This window comes from Vulpes lagopus, chromosome 17 (genome assembly GCF_018345385.1).
Source record: "Vulpes lagopus strain Blue_001 chromosome 17, ASM1834538v1, whole genome shotgun sequence".
Lineage (NCBI taxonomy): Eukaryota > Metazoa > Chordata > Mammalia > Carnivora > Canidae > Vulpes > Vulpes lagopus.
Genome location: NC_054840.1, coordinates 19,949,094 through 19,970,528, shown reverse-complemented (window position 1 = coordinate 19,970,528; position 21,435 = coordinate 19,949,094). Strand labels below are relative to the sequence as shown.

Here is a 21,435-nt window from a genome sequence, read left to right as displayed (position 1 = left end):
GGCTGAAGGCAGGCACTAAACCGCCAAGCCACCCAGGGATCCCCGGCTAACAATCTGGTATACTTTATAACAAGACTTGAGAATGAGCTGATCGGGAAAATTAATCTCTGTTTTACTGTCTGCAAGTATATACTTTGCAAAAAAAATGCTAATCAGCAACCTAATACCGAAGCTATTCCTTCCACCCAGGAAGGGAAATCATGGACCACATCCTCAGGTCTGTTTCCACATCCGTTTTGAGTTACAAGCAGGAAATCTCAAGCCTCGGGCTACATTTCCTATTTAGCTCTGTTTAGCACTACAACCAACCTTGGGATTCCTACAGAAAGCATTGCTTTGGGAAGTTATTTTCCATTTCTCTTGCATATCTGATGTCCTTCAATTCTATGACCCTGGTTGCTGGTGGCAACAAGAACCATTCTAGACAGATACGTCCTAATTTATGAAACAGTAAACCAAATTTAGCAGCCAAGCAAAACAACCCACTGATTCACATTTTCCCTGCAATATCCATGGGACTCAGGCACAGTTCCATACTCATTGGGACAATGGTGGCCTTGGAAAGGCTGACTCAAGGTCACCAGCCCTAGTGTAACAAACAGTTCAGTTGCACTTGAGCACACCACACACACCACGATTGCCTGGTTATATCAGAACAACTCTATCAGCTTGCCCAAACCTAACTGACACCACAAGTTTGAAAACTTACTAAGAGAATAGAATCAGTATTTCCCAAAGTGTGATCCGTTAGTTTTAACAGAAAAGTTAACATGTGCTTCATGCTTATGACTTGCTGGACATATCTAAGGACTTTACATGAATTAGTTCATTTACTATTCACAATACTTCTAGAACTGCTCATTTTACAGACAAAACACCCAGATTTATTATTATGCTCATTTGTCAGATGATAAGACAGATTCACAAATGTTTAAATAACTTGCCCAGAGCTATAAAGATATACGCAGGAGCTTGAAGTTGAACTGTGTCTCAGGGCACCTGGCTGGTTTGGTTGATAGAGCACGCAACTCTCGATCTTGGGGTCCTGAGTTCAAACCCTACACTCAGGCTACAGATGACTTAAAAAATAATAATAAATAAAAAATAATAATGAATTGTGTCTCAAAGCCAAACACTCTCAAAGTCCATAAAATATGAAGAATTATTCCTCAGATTGATACAGTGTTTGACATTTTGCTCCTAATTCCAGAACATAAAAGAACAAATCCCATCCAAAAGCTTAAGAGCAGAGATTTCAATTGAGATTTCTCTTGAACCACATAGTAGCAATAACAAGAAAGGGCTAAGTCCATGAAGATATGTCAACTTAGGGGAAAACTAAAAAACAAAAACAAATTGTAATTTTAACTGCAAGTCAAGGGAAAGACGGGTAAATAGAAAACAAAGGGCAAAGCGAAAACAAAATAATAACAAAAACATGTATAATTGTAAACCATCTCATTCAAAGTACTATCTTAGATTCCAAAATCCTATAGCTCTTCAGCTTATCAGAGAATGAGATCTAGCACTGTCCATCAGTGCTTACACCAAGCACAAATAGAATGTTTAGTTCCATTCTGGACATGAAACACAAACATACCCCAAGAACTGGCCACATAATCTAGGTCTATGTAACTGTCATTTCATTTATGTGAAATGGACAACTGGGAGTATTACCCAGAGGGCTCAAGAAAGAAGGAAGGTGGTATGGATTCCACCTCCCATGGGAAAAATTTTTGGTGATCCCCACATTCATTTGTGCCACCATGCTAGCTGCTGGCTGGAAACAGCATTCTCACACCCAGCCCCTCTCATGCTGTCACAGGTCAGGGAGCACAGACACCCAACAGGGCCAAAAGCTCCCACATATTCAGGAAAGAGACAAATGACTGAATTATATAGTCTCTTTAGCTTGGAAATACCACATATCAAAAAAGATAAAGACACAGAAGAATGTAATGGAAACTTATGAGAGTTTACAGCTTTGTGGCTATGAAGAATGCTTCAAATCTGAGCAGAGAGCAGCTGTGATATGTTGGCAGGAACACTGGTGTTAGAGCGAGACAACCTCCACTGAGTCACACTGCCATTCTCTCAGTGTCTGACTGGACAAACCCGAGAATCTCAGCTTTCTCACACGGCTCCCACGAGGAAGTGAAGATGTGTGTGAACATACTTTACACATTTCCAGGCATGATGCAAACATGAGACATGATTCTCTTCATTTCCATGGTAATTCACACCACTCAAAAGCAGTGACAACTAGTGCAGGAAGCTAAGTGCTGGGACCTATCAGGCATGTCCTGACTCTGTCACAGAGATGCTGCATGCCTTCAAGAAAGAAACTGCTCTACTAATGGTGCTGGTTTCCCATGTACAGTTCGATAAAGTCAATAAGGGAAAGACTCATAAAATAAACATGTGATTGATAAAAAACCGGAAGTAAACAAAAAACCCTAAGAAGGCAATGCACTGACATAATTTCAGCTCTACGATCATGCCAGTTGACTTGAAAATTGAGACACCCCCCACCCTACCACACCACACACACTAAAATATGGGACCAACTAGACCACCCTCACAAGTTCACATTCTTTCATTTCTTTCTATCTCATGTATCATATTTAGAAGTCTTACTCGAAGGGCCATTTTTATTGCTGCTAGATCTCCCACAAATTGCCAGATAATCTTTAGGAGCTGATGTTATCACAGGAATTCAAAACAAGAAGCTTCAAATATTCTAACCACTGGCCTTATCAAACAATTCCTGCTCCAAGTATTGTTTTAAGCAATAGCGTCCATTCCCCACTCCCCACCCCCCAGGGATAAAGGCATGCATGGGTCTGGAATGTATTAAAGAAAGTCAGAGATCTTCAAAATTTCAAGGACAAAACGAAATCTCTACATATGCTCTCATATGTCTGCACTATCCATATTTGATTTATACAGGCTTGAAAGCATTTGGAAAAATACTTTTAGCCCATATTATTGAGCTTTATGGCCAGGATAGATATTGTCACAGTCCAAGTAAAAATGAGCAATTCAGTGTGATAAAAAACAAAACAGAATCTTATTAACAGAGCAACAGCAATTTTACAAGGTAAAGCCATTTTATAAACTGTACATATTCTTTTATGAATAAAAAATAACCTTTCTTGTACATTTGTACAGAACTTGAGCATTTTCAAAACACTTTCCTCAACCCTAACAGTAAATCTGTTCCATAGACAGAGTAATAGTAGTAGTATCTCCATACTCTCCTCAGAAAGGGGAACTGAGTTTCAAAAAAGTTAAAGTCTTTTTCAGGGATCTATGGAATTATTGTTTATAATCAAACAGTGTGCCATTTAAGGTTTTAAATGATATCAGAGTTGAGTTAATCCCAGGCTCCTAATCAATTGAAATTTTAAATAAAACTGAATTTTAACTATTAGCTAACAAAATTTCAGAGGGACGTCTATAGAACTGTGTAGCAAATACAATATTGTTTTCTAACACTGGAGTTAAAAAAGAGAGATAGTTTTTGAACTGAGTAATAGGGTCAAAATATTTCTTCTGGATTCTGATGCTACTACAAAGGCCTATTTCTGTGATTTCAAAGGGCTTTCTCATTTGACTTTCCTCTCTAATATACTCAGTATTTTAGGTTGCCTAAACCTACCATTTTAGTGACTAAATATCGAAGTTTTTCACGTTGAGAGTAATATGCTAGGATTTATTAAGACCAAATCAAGGAGCAAACAACTCGATTGCTGGAAGTTTCACAATTCAGTAGCATTTAGTGACTTTGTTTATCAGAGGAAATATCCTGCCAAACGTTAAAATATACTTAAGCTGGTAGAGATTTCAAGGTTATACATTTCAATCACCTCATTTTATACATGAAGAAACTAAGACCAAGAAAGAGGAAGTTCCTCATCATACAGCCACACAGAGGTAAGCGGCATCTAATAATTAGAGCCACAGTATTCTAAATCCTTCCTCTAGTACTGTTTCCAAAGTATCACACCCAGCTTCATGTTACTAATCTTTTTTTTTCATGTTGTTAATCTTAAACTGACATATAAAAGTTGGACCAAGTACAAAGAATCAAGCAGTGGTATCAGCTATGCATCAATAATCTAGGTCAAAGGCTCACATGTCACAATCTGTAGAACGAGGGAGGTATTAATTATGATAATGTAATATTTACTCTGGGACAATGGGAGAGAGAGAAGGGAATCATCGCTTAGGAGCATTTTTTTCTTATCTTAAGTCCTATGTAAATTGGTTTCTCATTTATAACACAATAGGCAAATCTGTATAATATATCCTATTGGAAATATAGACCAGGGTGATCAAATATTTACATATCTTGAAGAGTTAAATCATGGTGTTCCTGAGGGCTCTCCTCTATGGACCCATAAACAAGTGAAAGGGCAGGCTAGTGGTAACTCACCAAAAAGTGCTGAGACTTCTTTATAAGCAGGACTTTTTAAAGCAGGAGTAGAAAAGAATACTCAACAATGAACAGTGACACAGTCCAGTTGATTTACTTAGATTTCATGCAGTGTTGATGAAAGAAGGTTGACTAAAGACTTTTTTTGTCAGAGATCAGAAAGATTTTTCCGTAGCTTCTTGCAGTAAAGCACTGGTAACAGCTCTGTCAGAGTCTTGAAATCAGGCCCACTCCAAACTGCATTCATCATCATCCTGGTAATTTAAAGATCACTTAAAGAGTCTGCCTGGAGACTTATGGTTCTGAACAAGATGGAATAAACTCATTTCTTCTTAGATGTCTCATTAATTACACCTAAAAACTCTGGAAATACTGTAACGGACCAAAAGGTGGCATGAATAAGGTGGACTGGCTCGGGACCCAGCACTTGAACATAATAGCAAATTTTCCGGATTTTCTTTTTGTCTCCCAAATATCCCAGATGGAACTTTGGAGAAGCCTCAAACTGGAAATGCCAATGGGGACTGACAAAACAAAAACAAAAAACAAAAAACAAAAAAACAAGCCCAGAAGCATGTTTTCTCTAACTAAAGGACCAGAAAAGTTAGGCATTAACAGAATAGAAATGCTGGTGACAATAAGTGTCCTACTTCAGCCAAACACAATGGGAAAAAACCATGCTCACCCTCCCCGCCCCTGCTTGGCCAGCTGGTTGAGCACAGAGCCTGGACTTCCACAGCCCTCTTCCCCGGGAGTAGCAGGCATGACTTCCCCTCCCATTTAGAGGGTAAGGGAGCCATTTCAGAGAGGAGGGAGACAGATAAGGGATTCTATAAATATTTACGAATGACTTAACATCCTTTAAGTATTCTTTACCAGGCAGTCCCAGGCAGACCCCTAGAAACCCATATAGGAAACCGATGAGAAGTAACTTTGGCAAAGGCTTGAGAACTCAAAGTACAGTGTGGAATATGGCCAGGTTTTTGGACAGGCCTCTGGATAGCATGCAAGTAAGGCAAATTAGAAGAGCTCTGCAAAGGCTCTGTAAACAAAACTGGGTTTTCCAAGTACACTATGATGTGCCTGCTAAGACAGGAGTACCCACCGTCAGCTCCTAAGCATGGATATTTTGATCCATTGTTATTAATCCAATTTAAAAACTTTCAGTAGTACCCTTTTTTTCTAAATTTTTTAAAGATTTTATTTATTTATTCATGAGAGACACAGAGAGAGGCAAAAACACAGGCAGACAGAGAAGCAGACTCCACGCAGGGAGCCCCATGTGGGACTCGATCCCAGGTCCCAGGATCAGGACCTGAGCCGAAGGCAGACGCTCAACTGCTGAGCCATCCAGGCGTCCCTCAGTGGTACTCTGTAATTGCAACTCAATTCCCTTTAGTTGTTACCTCAGAAACACCTGAGCCAGAAATCCGAGGACTGATGTGATTTATACACGTGGCTCTTGTTACTGCTAAATATTACATGAGTGTGTGCTGTTTTATTTTTTCCTTTTTCCTTTTTCACACCCTGTAAGTAAGTTATTTATACGGCAGGTGCTGGTGACCCTGGTCTCAGATTACATAAGCCAGCATGGAGAAACAGGACAGAGAAAGAGATGGAGACTTTCCCCATGAAAAAGTATTTCAGGGCAGCCCAGGTGGCTCAGCAGTTTAGTGCCTACTTCAGCCCAGGGCATGATCCTGGAGACCCGGTATCAAGTCTCACATCAGGCTCTCCGCATGGAGCCTGCTTCTCTCTCTCTCTCTCTCTCTCTCTGTGTGTGTGTGTGTGTGTGTGTGTGTCTCATAAATAAATAAAATACTTTAAAAAGCAAAGTATTTAATGATAGCTCATCTGTGGGTATAAGAGAAATTTTCATTTCATAAGAATGTAGAGTCTTATTAAGTCTATATTGGAAAAAAAATTAAATCTTATCCATCTCAGTATCACTGCAGTGCGTGAACCTTAAATGCAGCCTCCCTATTAAGCATTTGTCAGACTCATGTTCAAACACCTTCTCCTGGGGTTCCTGATAATATCTAAAAAGCTCTTGGTGTTAGGAAAATCCTCCATGTTTGAGCCAAGATCTTGTTCTCTTTAACTTGTGCTACGTGCATGGGCCTGGCTCTTCAGTCCAAAATTCTACAACTTTTTTCTTTAGTCTTTTCATCCCTATTTCAACTTTTCTCTTATAAAACATAGCTTTGAGTCTTTTATCTATCTTTTTGTCCTTCCTGAACATAACCCAGGTTTATCTAATAACCTTGTAAAAGTACCACTGAATTAATACTAGTGTGACCTCCTTTCCTTCCACTGATGGACTGGCATCAGACACAATGAAAGGACATCCTTTCTTGTGACCTTTCAAATTCTTGGTATCTCATTCTACTTTGTAGACCATTAGATTCTCATCATATTCTTCTTTTCCACAGGCAGACAGCTGAATCTCTGTACCAGTCCACTCAAGTATCATAGAATCTCTGGCTGGCAGAGAGAAACCAGCTCTTAGGCCAACTGGTCCAATGTTGCCCTTGTCCAAAAGGACACCTGAAGGGCTAGAGAGAAACATCAGTGATAAAAGTAGAGATAAAGCCCATATTGCTTGATCCTAGACTGATTACCTCCCCATTGTTACTTGAGCTACTCACCCAATAACCTGTTATATAAGAAGTAGTCACATTTTTGGGGTCTGTGATAAAGAGATATTTTTTGGATTCCCAAATGTAGGCCATCCCCAAGGGGTACTCAAGATGAGGGTGCAGAAGAGGCTCAAGGGACTTAAAATTCCCAAGACTTGTTGGTCTGAGGGAAGAGATTTTATCTAATAATAGGAAACAGAGAAGGTTTGGAATGTGTTTGAAGAGAGTCAACTTTTTTTTGGAAAAATACAAAGAAGAGGCCACAATCTCAAGGAAATTGTGAAATCAAAAGGTCCAAAAATATAGTGGGGAAGAGAGCAAAAGGACTTTTTACAACACAGTCCCAAGTGCCCGGTCAGAAGATGATTTTTGTTTTAGCCCAGTGGTGCAAGAAGGCAGGGCTCCATTGTATAGAGAATTGAACTCGAAGTCAGTAGCTCGAACTGAGCAGGTCAGGTTTGGGTTTTTTGTGTCTCTGAGTTTTCTGTATCTACTGCATGTGTAATCATCCTCTCAGTTTATCAGGGTATACTGGCTTAACTTCTCTTTGTCTTTCACCTTTCCTCACAATTTGCCCTCGACCCAGATGCCAAGAGGCAAAGAATATGCATTTTTGTGTCAATGCCAACCTAGGTGAGCCCACAGTTTTCATTAATAACTTCTCACAAGAACCCAGGAAAGTAGGTGTAACTACCACCCATTTTCCAGATAAGAAACTTGGGCTCATATAGGTGAGTTTTCCCAGGTCACACGATGCTTAAAAGGCAGGACTTTTTGAATACAGGTCTGTTTGATGCCAAAACGCCAGCCAAGAGAAGTACATGAGAACTCAGGTTTTGTCATCAGAAAAACCTGGGTTCAGGTTCTGACTCTGTTACATTGTACTAACTGTATGACACCAGACATATTAACCTTTTAAGCTTCAGTGTCCCTATAGCAAAATGACAATTATGCACTGACCACTGAACGGCATAGGTTTGAACTGCTCAGGTTCACTTACAGATTTTTTTCAGTAAACATAGCATGGTACTGTAAATGTATTTTCACCTTATCTTATTTTTGCTTTTAAAGATTTACTTATTTTAGAGAGAGAAAGAGCAAGTGCACTAGCACGTGCAAGTGGGTGGAGGGGCAGAGAGAGAAGGAGAGAGGAAGAATCCTGAGCAGACTCTGCACAGAGTAGGAAGCTCCACACTGGGCTCGATCTCGGGACCCTGAGATCATGACCTGAGTGGAAACCAGGAGTGGGGATGCTTAACCGACTGAGCCACTCAAGTGCCCCTTCTTCTTACGATTTTCTTAATAACATTTTCTCTAGCTTACTTCTTGTAAGAATACAGTATATAATACACGTAACATATAAAATACCTCTGAACTGACTGTCGAGGCTACTGGTAAAGGCTTCAGGACAATTGTAAACCATTAGTAGTTAAGTTTTTGGGGGATCAAAACTTGTATGAGGATTTTCAACTGTGTGGGAGTCGGTGCATTTAACCCCTGTGTTGTTCAAGAGTCAACTGTGCTAAGATCTATATTAGGGTGATTAAGAAAATTTGATGGGAAAAGTTGGTAAAGCTTTTAATGTAATACCTGAAACACAGTAACAGCAAACAAATAATATCTATCATTACTAAGAATTATGGTTATAAAATATACTGCCTCAAAGCTAAGTCTGAATGTTTTTTTAATTGTCAAGACTTTATGTATTTATTTATTTATTTATTTATGATTTAATTATTTGTAGAGCTAGCAACAGAGATAGTGAGAGAGAGCATGAGTGAGGAGGAGAGGAAGAAGCAGGCTCCCCGATGGGCTGGGATCCGGACTCCCAGCCCCATCCCAGGACCCCAGGTCATGACCCGAGTCAAAGGCAGACGCTTAACCAACTGAGCTACCCAGGCACCCCCTGGTCGGTTCTTTTAAGGTAACTTCATTATCTTTTCACAGGGTTAGACACGGAATCATAAAGACAGTGAGTAACTTGGCACACCGTAAAATGGAAGGTTGAGCTGCTCCTAGGATTTCAAAGAAACCAGAAGTGGCAAAATGGCATTTCCCTTAACAAACTTAAAAAGTCACTGAAACCACAATTTACTTGGACTTCGCTTTTGAGGCACTGCATTTTATAACTGTAATTATTGGTGAAATTTCCTTAAAGGTAGCATTTCATATATCACCATATATTGATTTTTTTTCAAGCCTCAGACTAAGACACATTCTTTTAACACCTATGATCAATCAAATGTACTCTTAAAAAAAAAAAAAACATGTACTGTGGATTCAGTTAATCCTCCAGCTTTCCCACCATCTCTGCTATGACACTGCAGGACTAACATCTGCTTCGGAACGACTGATTTTAGGACAGACGTGGAAGTCAGCGTGTGACACCCACCTGCTGCTTCCTGCCACTTCCTTTCACGTGTGGGACCCTGCCTGAACTTTTGATTTCATTGCTCTTGTTTTCCTATTTTTTTTAAAGATTTTATTTATTTATTCATGAGAGACACAGAGAGAGGCAGAGACACAGGCAGAGGGAGAAGCAGGCTCCCTGCGGGGAGCCCGCTGTGGGACTCCATCCCAGGACCCGGGGATCATGACCCGAGCTGAAGGCAGACACTTGACCACTGAGCCACCTGAGCGCCCCTGCTCTTGTTTTCCTTGTTTCTATCAACTCTTCATCTTTCTCCCTTTATTTCTCTCCCTTTGGGGTCTGAATGTCTGTGTCCTCTTGAAATTCGTATGTTGAAACCTAGTCCCCCAGGTGATGGTATCAGGAGATGGGCATTTGGGCGGTTATTAGGTTGTGAAGGCGGAGTCCTCACTTATGGGATTAGTGACCTTTATTATAATCGTGACTCTAGAAAGCTCCCTGGCCCCTTCAGCCATGTGAGGTTACAGCAAAGCAGGTCTCCCACCAGACACTGCATCTACATGCCATGATCTTGGCCTCACAGCCTCCAGAACTGGGAGAGAGATTTCTCCTGTCGATAAGCCACCCAGCTTGTGGTGTAACAGACTGGGAACCACTCTGACTCTCTCTTTCTCTAAATCTGTGTCATTTCTTCTTGCCCCTGATGCCCTCTTATTTATATTCCCCGCTTTTCAGACTTCCTCTGTTTAGGGTTTGAGTCCAGCTGTTTCCTAGGATTACATGTAACACAGAGCTAACTGCAAGAAAATGAAGAGTTGCAGTGAACTACTTTTAAATGATTGGGTTTGGGTATACTCCGAGTAGGAAGTGATGTAAGTTAATCCTGGAGTCTGGAGTTTAGAACTAAGGAGTGTTGGCTTGTATTGCTAAAGCAACCTGTCCTATCGCATTCAGTTGATAAGTGTAAGTAGAGAGAAACCAGAGCCTCTGCTCTCTCACACCAGCTGAATTAGTGCACCCACGGGGGAGGACCGTGGCTCATAGGAGATGAGCCCAGTGGTTTGCATCTTGGAGAAATAGCTCTATTTCCAATGGGTTTCCCCCATAAAGGGTGTCAAATTATAGCCAAACATTCTCATTTTCATTAATATCATGATCAGTGAGCATACTGCCCTCCAGCATATATCGTCAAAAACTTGCTTTATACTTGCCTAACCTTAATGCCCAGTTATCTAAAATATGGCTAAATATTTAAGTCAGCGGTTCCTGGTGTGAAGTGATTTTGACCCCCAAGAGACTTTCTGCAATGTATGAAGTTTTTGTTGTCATAGCTGGGAGGGGGCTTGAAAGTGTTGCTATTGCTATCTAGTAGCTAAAGCCCAGGGATGCTGCTAACTGTCCTAAAATGTACAGGACAGCCCATCACAACAAAGAATTATTCATCCCAAAATATCAATAGGCCAAGATTTGGAAACTCCAGCTTAAATGCCTACTGACCTGAAATCCTGCAGACTCCACTGCGTAAATGAGCCTTTGGCGATCCTGTAGAAACAACGATTGACTGTACACTCTGTCCCTGGTGGCATTTCTAAATGTCATATGCTAGAATCAAATGCTGATTATTGATCCTGGATTCAATCTAAAAAATATTAAGAAATAGCTCTTGCTTCAGGGGGAAAATAATTAGTATGGTCTTCTGGATTAGTCTTTGATACCATAATTCGAGGTCATTCTTCTAAAAACAGCCAAATCTGGTTTTAGAGTAATTCACTGTGTCTGGAGTCCTAATTATGTGTTGATTTCTTCATGCAAGCCTATTGATCTTGGCAGAGCAAGAGCTAAAAATTTAACATGCAAGGAGGAAAAATAAATCAAAATGGGCTCACTTAACGTTTTGGTGATTGAAGGTTTATTAACAGTTTCTCTGTTTTGCTTTGGATTTATTTATTTCATTCTATCTCCTGCTTTTCTCTGGTCCTTTCCTGAGTTCCAGTCTAATTACACTGCGATCCTCAGCAGTATCCCATTACTTGCACAAAAATTGAATCCACTCTTTGCAGATAAATGGATTCCAGGAGGATCATTCTGATACTTTTGAACTCCTGGAAAATCTGACATCTTGGGTCTCCCTCGCTCTGGCTTTATTTCTTCATTCCCTTTCCAAAGAGAGTCTCCGCCTCACTCATTTTTGTTAGGCTTACTGGGGAAGAGCAACAACCTAGATTCCTATTCTTGAGTTTTTCTCAGAAGTGAGTAGAATTTCAGCATTTATTCCATTTAGCAAATAATGTGTTTCATTTTAATTTGGTTGAGTCTGTGTTTTCAGATGGCAAAATAAAGGCTCCAGGCTTTAGGGGAAAATAAAGGAGGCTTTATTTTCCCATCTGTAAAATGGGATGGTTGTTAACACAGATGTTCCATGGATGTGGCAATTGAGCAGCTGCAGAAACATGGGAAGCCGGGAGGGGAGGGGAACATCTTCCCAGCATATGCCCAAGTCTTGCACAAAGCATACGGGGGAAGCGACATAAATAAAGTTTCATGGAAGTAGACACCAAGTATCCAGTTAAATAAGAGGCTCTGTGGCCTTCATTTCAGTAGAACCAGAAACCTGATATTGCCTCTACCACTACCTGCTTTTCTCTCTCCTCCATCAACCCCTTCCATCTTCTCCTTTTTAGATGTGATTGCACTGTGTGGATCACTGATAGGACAAGGAATGAGGGAGGAGAGGTAGAAACAGAGAAGTTAGGTACAAATAGTAAAATACAGCAGAGAGGGGTATAGCCAAGTGAAACCAGCTTGTTCTGACAATAGTCTGCATCCCCCTTCAGTCCTAAAAACCAAATATCATACTCAGCACTCAAGCATAGCAAATCATTTTTTAAAGAGGCGTTTGGGCCATTTGGCAAACGAGAGTTAGGCCTCATGGAATTACACAGCTAGGAAGTCAGACAGCAGGAAAAGGAGGGATGCATAAAAGGACAGAAAAAGAATTATAGAGAACAGCTGAATGGAAAACAAGACAGGAGACATTATTTTTCCTAATGAGAAATGCAAACTGTTCCACCAGACAACGATGACTCTTGGCTGAGTGGCCTATGCATCATGTGAATGAAAATGCAGGGTGGGTAGGGCAGTCCAGGAAGCTATGCCTTGTGGTTGCTCTGTCTCTGAAGGCCATCGGCCCACCATAGGTCTCCGTTGTACCCCTGATTGAGAAGACGCTACCCTTCAGGAGGGAGCCATGCCCACAGCGTAGAGCCTGGAAAAAGCACTGGCCATACATTAGAACACCTACCTTCTGCATGCACCTCCACCTACTGACTCTTTCCTTTTTTTTTTTTTTTTCTTTTTTTAAGGTTTTATTCATTCACTCATGAGAGACCCAGAGAGAGAGGCAGAGACACAGGCAGAAGGAGAAGCAGGCTCCCTGCAGGGGGCCTGATGCAGGACTCGATCCCAGGACCCTGGGATCACAACCTGAGCCAAAGGCAGACACTCAACCCCTGAGCCGCCCAGGCGCCCCGATTCTTCTTGATCTGTCATGGAAAGTCTGAGACCAGGGTCATCAGCTATTAAGTAACAGTGCTGCACCCACCCTCTCTGGTCATGAAGTCCATGCCTGTCTAATATTACCCCGTCACCCTTGCTAAACCACATTTCTGGAGCAAAAACACTTATCTCTCTCTCCCAGCTTGAAGATCTGTGTGTGATTCTAAGAAATCCAGTTTACTCAATTCCTTGGCAAAGGAAACCACTACTATAGTGGATTTTCATTTTAGGTGAACCTACCCCCCTCCCCCTTTCAGAATGTTATCATGCTCCCCCAGTGAAGCAAGCTGACATTTTATTAAACATTCCCAAAGGATGTCCACGCAGCTTTCCCTTTGGAGTTTATCCATGAGCAAATGGTATTAGCAACAGAATACATTCGATTCTCAGACAGGGGATCTGTGAAGAGAGACCAGCAGTTTATTGCTTTCCTTGATTAAAACCTGTAAAGGAATCCCTGATTCCCCAGACTGAGGAGAAAACTTGTAAGCAGTTGCTACTCTGATCAAACTGAATTTGAAAGCCTCTGTGGCAGGACACCTGGGTGGCTCAGTGACTGAGCATCTGCCTTTGGCTCAGGTCCTGATCCTGGGGTCCTGGGATCGAGTCCCGCATCAGGCTCCCCACAGGGAGCCTGCTTCTCCTTCTGCCTGTGTCTCTGCCTCTCTCTCTGTGTCTCTCATGAATAAATAAATAAGATCTTTAAAAAAAAAAAAAGAAAGAAAGAAAGAATGAAAAGAAAAAGAAAAGAAAGCCTCTGTGGCACTATTTGTCATCTCAGTAGCTGGCCGGGACTCCACATGGCCAGCCCTCTGGGAGACGACTAAGATTCTGATTAAGCTCAAAGGACCTAAAAGCTGCTAGACAAACAATTTCCCATATTTCCTTCCTAAGAAATGGGACAGAAAGATGGTACTAGTGGATTTTGATGACTCAAGCATTAAAAAAGGCTCAATTGTGAAATTGTGAGACCCACCAAAAAAAAAAAAAAAAAAAAAAGGGCCTCATCGTCTGAGGAAATAATTAGGAAATAATCCCTAGGACAATTCCAGGACAGCTATCTCAAGAAGACATAAATTCGACTTCCTATTTGAAATAATTTGGGGGGCAAAATGTACACAGTCTACATTTAGGTTAAAAAAAAAGAGATTTAAAAATGGGATACAAAAAAGATTTTTATTCTGAACTAACGGGATTTATATTGTGCAGTGTGACCTAGGGTTTCCATTTTCTGTTTGTTTTGTTTTGTTAAGGCATTCATCTAGAAAGAAAAAAAGTTGATAAAGCAGAATAAAAGTGAGAAAGTTCCTTGAGTTTACTTTTCTTTATGAGAAACCACTAATAAAATAGATTATGGTCAAGAAAAAGGGAGTTTAGGGAGATGACTTCAGGAGGGAGATAGGATTGCCTAACTTAATTGCTATTTCCTACCCCCCCCCACCCCCGCTTTAATTCTGAGAAGAAAAACAAAGGTCAAATGGCCCAAAGCACCAACTCAGAAACAAAACAGGCAGGGGTAAGCTTGTTTTAAGTAAAAAAAATAAATAAGCGCCGCTAGTTTTTTGCTGTTTTTTTTGTTTTTTATTGAATGGCTGGGAACGGTGGGAGAAAAACAGTCACTGTCAAACTAGTCCTGATTATAGATCACAGAAATGAGGAAAAAACCTCCCTCTCTCACATTTGTTTAAATTCAACAAATATATAGAATGTAGGCACAATATGTCAACCAAGGGTATTCTGAAACATAGCTTTAAGTAGTAATTAAATTAGGAGAGAAAGATGAAGGAGAAAGGAACAGAGGTCTGCAATATTCGCCAGAACTTACAAGTAGAAAAGAGTGAGAAGTCAAGGAATCTTGTCTTTCTGTAACTATCTCCAGCCTCTGATCAGCAGGGAAATTGAATAAGTCGTGTGACAACACCTCCTGCTGCCATTCAGAGACCTTTCTCTACAATATTTCACATGCAAGAAACCAAGCTATTATTCATTCAACAAACATACACTGAGCATTTGTTGCAACTGCCCTCTGTGTTAGATATTCAGGGGGAATATAGATGCTAAGGACCAACTCAGACCTACTATACCTAAATCTTTAATTTTAAATCATATATTTTTTAAATCATATTTTTAATGCCCAGATGATTAATAATAATCACTCATCTATTAAATCATCCAGATCGGAAACTCCCACTTTAGGATATGCAAAAACGACTAAGACAGTTCTTGATGTCAAGGAGCTCAGGTAAGTGATAGGTATGAATTTTCAGGAAACAAGGTTAAAAATGAAACATGTTATGAAAGGAAGAAATTCCTTGCTGTGGACATGCAAAGGAGGCAGGAAGGGTGTTCTCTTGGGAGTTGCAGAGGGCATGAAGGAGGGCCTCACAGAAGCAGGTATATTTGTGTTAGGAGAGTGACCATTTGAACATGTACAGGAGGAGAGAAAATCTATTACTGTAACTAATAAGAAGAAGGAAGCTGTCTCCATTGTTTTGGGTTTTGTTGTTGTTGTTGTTGTTTTGAGAAATAGGCCCTCCTGAGTACTTTATGCAAATCTTCCCTTAAACCTAACCTAAACCAATCAGATAAGTCCTCTTATCACCCCATGTGGCATAGGGAGGAAGTAAAGCTCAGAAAGTTTATGTAATTTGCTCAAGGTCACACAGCCAGAGATTGAGGAGATAAATTTCTTTTTTTTTTTTTTTTTGAGGAGATAAATTTCGATTCTAGATCCATCCCATGCTAGAGCCCACATGCCTTCTAGAGAATAAACAAAGCCTAGATATGCAAAAGTATCAGCTACCTGAGACCAAGCAGCCATGGTTGGCTCAGGCTAGAGGGTGGTCAGTGAGGGGGATAGTGCCAGGAAGTTAAGGGGAAGCCGGGCTGTGGATGCCGCACTTAACTCTGTGCACTTTATAAGGCAGCAAGGAGAAACCATGGAAGGTTTCTGAGCAAACAATACTATGAGGAAAGTTCTATTTTAGGCTTTGGGCGATGAATCATGAGTTGTATCTTATAATCCGATAAACATCAAAGTTTGAGGAGTCTCACCATGCACTTAAACAGAAAGGTGTGGCTAGGAACCAAGTGGAGCTGCTGCCTCACAGCTGTCCAGACCAATTCCCAACATGCCAGCTCTCAAGGAAGATTCTACAGAGCCCAGCTTAAGAGACATGCAGGGAGTGTCTGCTACACCCCAGGATAAGGACCTACTCATCCCTGGAGCTGTCCAAATCTGGCACAGGGATAGCCCTGGGGACTGCAGCATTCCCTGGGACCTGAGGCGACCCAATGGGGCAGCAGGCACAGTACAAGCATGGGCATCCGTTACTGGCAAAGGTGAGACTCCCGACTACCGCCCTGTGCTCATTTCATCAAACCGTGTTGGCTTTGCCATTCAATATGTAACACTGAAAGAGTCCCTTTCCCTCCCCTCATCAGTGACATGACCAACTGAACTTACAGGGACTTGGATTTCCTAATTCTCAATGCCTCTTCCTCTCCAACACATCAGTATAAAGGATCTGCTTCCACCAGAGGCTCACCAACTCCAGAGAGCACCTACAGCTGGTAAATCCTGACATGCGAATAACTGTACTTCCTTATTTCTAGGCAGCCCACTAGTTCTGACCATATTATGGATTTCCAAGTTCTCAAATTCTGACTGTAAACTCCTCGCTGGATTTAGTGTGGCCCAGGATTATCCTCTGGGAAGTGCAAATGGAGTCCCTGATGTCAAAAGCAACTTAAGGACATAAGGGGCCATGCTCATATCCAGGCACAGCCAGACACATTCACATTCTATAATCAGGGAGTAAATACTTCTGAATCCACACTTGTCAGAGCCTGACTACACTTTGTTATTATTTGAGAGTTTTGTTTTACTCTCAAAGGATGGTGTCTGCATGCATGGGTGCGTGCGTGCATGCATGTGTTTATGATTAAAATTCCCAGGAAGCCAAGCAGAGGCTGAAACTGCGGCGTTCTTGGGAGAGGGGAGGGAGGAACCGCGGAACACCTTTTACACGTTCCCAGACACACTCCTACAAACTCAACCATCAAAAATGAACTTCCAAAGAAATACAAGTATCTCCTCTTTCAGAGATTATCAATTATGTAGGTCCAAGAAACTTTGCTTATTAGAGTCGACGTAAAAAGGGAGACGATAATTGTTCTGCCCTCAGAAACACTGCTGGCGAAACAGAAATTAGCACATGGGTTCACATATTTTGGGGAGAACTTCTTAAACTACGTTGGTTCATTGGATCACACCCAACAGTTCACCCACAGAGGTGTCCACAAGTGACTAATTCCTATAACCAATTCAGTGCTAAAAATTTGAGGCATGTCAAACCTATAACTTCACCTCTTACTTGACCTATACATGTCAAACCTATAACTTGACCTCCAACCAGACCAGAGGACTGAAGCAGAATCACTGATCAACATAACATGAACAGTGAGGGGAGCTTAATTACAGAACTGAAGAAATCCACATCGTAAGAGTTGCCTCATGGTTATTTATTTTTACAGGACTGAAAAGGAATATGCATTCCTTCTCCAGACATGAAAAAGGAAAATCTCCCCAAGATGTGCGACAGAACTATGAGCAGGACTGCCAACCTCACATCTGAGACTCCCACCAGGAAGACTGTGCTATCAGGACCAAACTCGGCCACCCACGTTCTGTTCTGCAAACTGACTCAGCAGATCTTCGGCTGTCGGGCACTCAAGGTCTCCTCTCTCTTGACTATTGACTGATTTCTCCAAGACCACGAAAAATTACACTATTCATCCAAAAAATATCAGGCTTATACTTAACACATGGTTTAGCAAATTCATCAAGAGGCAAAAGCAAGCAGAAGAGAATCCTGGAAAGGATTCAGGCTTGATCCTTATTTCTCGCCCAAGTTGTATTAGTCTAGTGAACTCCAGCCTCTCAACCATAGCAGTGGAAGTTAAGTATTAGTCTCGGCTGTGATTTCCTGAGCTCCACAAACAACTGCAAATCTCCAGTGTCCCTCCCACGAGAGCGCAGACCTCGTAGGATGGTGTGCACATGTATCTGTACATGGTGTGCACTTCTGCGATCCGAGAAATGTAGCCTGGTGTATTGGCTAACGCTACTGTAGGACAACCCACTAAGCCACTTTAGCAGGTGCAGAGGGGACAGTGATATATTGACATAAAAAGCCAGAAAATGGGGGATGGGGGAGAAAGTGTAAGTTCAGAGCAACATGAATTGCCGGAGGGGGGGGGGTTCCAGAAACTCAAACTAAATTCTCTTTGGATCATCAAAATTGTGGATACGGTAAAATGCCAATATACACCGTTTATCTCCTAACACAAACTTCAGGCAGATTGAATACACAGAAATTAAACCTAAAGGAGAGTATTAGGCATCTGATGTCAAATAACTCCAATGCTTATTTCCAGAAACTGGAAATCCTCTACCAAAGGTCTTCTGGAGGAAAAGTCAGCACTTTGGGTAGACGCTTTGAGTGAGATTGCCTCACACAGATTCACCTCCTTCCACCACACCTTCTCCCCTACTTTTGATCTTTACTGTTTTGTAAGTGCGGGGGAGAAGAGAGGACACCAAATTTGTTTCAGAGCAAGTCAACTTTTAACCCTGCTATTTGGAGGATGTTTTCTTGTAAACTTCAGAGAAAAGGTGCAGACTGGAGTGTAGGAGGGATGAGAGTGGAGTCGAAGGGAAACGGGGGTGAGGTTAGACCAAGAAATGAAGCAAGAGAAGACCTTATGCTAGACCCAGCTCTGCCAAAGTCTCCGAAGTCAGTGCTGAATGGATACTTCAAGCATCGTCTCCTCAGTGTAGTCCTCTTTTCCAGAGACAAGTTGATGCCCAAGAGCTAATGGCTTGAGCAGGTCCCATCTGGTGTGTGTTAGGGAGCCTGGGCGACCAGATAGGAGATGCACGAACACAGGACCGGCAGGTTAAAGGAGACCCGCACTGAGAGGTTACGGAGCAGAGCGCCAAGGGGACTGAGGCAGTGGGGAGGGCTCCAGACAGTGGGGGCGTGAACTGGGCGATCTGGGCACCTTGGGGAGGGCTAGGGCAGAGGAGCGAGCTGTGCGCCCTGGGCACCTTGGGGAGAGCTCCGGGGGGGGTGTGAGCTGCGCGCCCTGGGCACCTTGGGGAGGGCTGGGGGGCGCGAGCTGTGCTCCCTGGGCACCTTGGGAAGGGCTGGGGGGATCGCGATCTGTGCGCCCTCGGCACCTTGGTGAGGGCGGGGGGGGGGGGCGCGAGCTGTGCGCTCTGGGTACCTTGGGGAGGGTTCGAGGGGGGGACCGAGCTGTGCTCCCTGGGCACCCTGGGGAGGGCTCGAGGGGGGGGGTCCGAGCTGTGCGCTCTGGGTACCTTGGGGAGGGTTGGGGGGGCCGAGCTGTGTGCTCTGGGCACCTTGGGGAGGGTTCGAGGGGGGACCGAGCTGTGCGCCCTGGGCACCCTGGGGAGGGCTCGAGGGGGGGGCCGAGCTGTGCGCCCTGGGTACCTTGATGTAGGCCCGCTGCAGGTAGTTGTAGGGCACTCTGCGCTGGAAGTCGCTGCGCACATCGTCGCTGACGCGGTGGCGGGACGCGGGGCCCCCGAGGCGCTCGGCCTGGCAGCGGCGGGCGCAGCGGGCGCGCTCCAGCAGCGCGCGGAAGAAGGGCAGCTCGGCCGCGGGGCCGGCGCCGGGGGGCGCGAGCGGGCTGCGGGCGGCGCAGCGGCGGGCGCAGAGCGCGCGGACCTCCCGCAGGCGCCGGTGGCTGCGCAGCGCCGCTTCCAGGTCGCGCACGGCTCGCTCGTAGTCCTCGCTGTAGTAGGCGGCCACGCCGCTGGCGTAGAGCAGGTCGAAGGGCTGCAGGGGCCCGGGCTCGCGCTGCGCCTCCGGGCGCGGGCTGTCCGGGGGGCCGCCCCACAGCGGCGGCGGGAGCAGCAGCAGCAGCGGCAGCAGCGGCAGCGGCGCCCAGATGCGCTCCCGCATCCTCCGGCCGGCCCCGCGCCCCGCGGCTCCCGGCACCTGGCGTCGGGGCCCCTCTCCCGCCCCTGCCGCGATCCGGCCGCCGCGAGCCCAGGTGGCCGCCGGCGCGCTCCGCGGACTGAGAGGCGGAGGCCGGGTCCGCCGGCCGCTCTTAAAGGGACGCCCACAGCTCACACGCTCCTCCTGCCGCCCGAGCCTCCGCGAGCCGCTCGCCCTGCAGCCCGGGAGCCGGCGCGCTGGAGGCCCGCCCGGGCCCGAGCCTTGCACGCGTCTCCCTTGCGCGCGGCCGACCGGACGGGGTGCTCCCTTGGTGGGGCGGAGGGCAGTCCGGCTCGGGGAGGTCAGCGCTCTGGTCACTTTCTGCAGCGTGCGGCCCCGTCGCAGTGTGCGGAGCCCTTCACCTTCCGAGCAGGCGCTGGCGCCCCATCTCAGGCTGGCGACAAAGCACCAAGGGACCAGTTGGCCCCGGGGCGAGTCTTGAGGAGAAAGGCGATGAGTTCAGGTGTATAGAACCGTGAAAAGGCCAAAGGAACCACGCAGAGAATCAAAGCCTGCTGCTCCTCCCCTTAGGAGGGGTCTCTCCCTTGCCCTCTCACCCCACTTTGCAGGAGCCAGGGGTAGGGGCAAGGGGGGAGGGGCACAGTCGCCCACCAGGCGGTATCAAAGGACCTACAGGACCCCTCAGAGTCGGCCTGTGTGACCTTGAGCGACTGAGCCTCTGCTGGGCTTCTCTACAACAAATGTCCCAACACGTCACATGGTTTTCAGATAGGAATTCTTAACTGTAAGAATTGAACAGAGGCAATTTAAAATCCCGGTACCCCTAGGACTTAGGCGATGAGCATCAATCTAGGGATGAGAAGGTGCAAAGAAAAGGCTGCCAGACTCCCAAGACGCTTTCACTGGAGGCTTTCCTGCTCCTCCGCTTCTCCTCCCCCATAAATAGCTCCTAGCCACGGTGTTCCCCCTTTTTCGTGTTCCTTGGCTCCAACCTGTCCCAAAGATTCCGGAGAGCTTGCTCACCGGCCCCTTGACTCCAGCCTGCCTCCTGAAGGCGTTCCTGCGTTCTCCTAGTCCCCTTGGCAGTTTCCCCAAAGCCTCCTTGGCCACTGGGATGGTGAGCAAAAGGGAGGGGTGACGGGGAAGAGCTACGTGTATCATGTAGTTGATAGGAGTGTTCAGAAAGTCTTCGGTGTGGAGTCGGCGCTATGCTGAGGAGGTTGCCAGAGTTTTAGGCTCATTCCTTCATTCATTTTGGTGGGTTTGACCGCTCTGACCATGAACAGCCTTGGCTTTGTAATTCCAAGAGACACCAACGAATCATGCTGTTATTATTTTTCTCCACCAAACCTCACTCATTCTGGCTCATCCCACTGATGGAAAAGCTCCAAATTGGAGTGTGTACTGAAGGATTTGAATGTTCACTGTGCCAGAATTTGCTCT

At 44.3% G+C, this 21,435-nt stretch overlaps 1 protein-coding gene across 1 annotated transcript in view; it reads right to left on the bottom strand.

Moving 5' to 3' along the window:
* The window catches only part of P3H2 (prolyl 3-hydroxylase 2), a 148,877-nt gene extending 128,408 nt beyond the window's left edge, over positions 1-20,469 (bottom strand). The window contains exon 1 of the mRNA XM_041731613.1: positions 19,522-20,469. Within this exon, the coding sequence (XP_041587547.1) occupies positions 19,522-19,995 (474 nt within the window). The 5' untranslated portion in view covers positions 19,996-20,469. The remainder of the gene's footprint in view (positions 1-19,521) is intronic.
* Between the last annotated feature and the right edge of the window lie 966 nt (positions 20,470-21,435).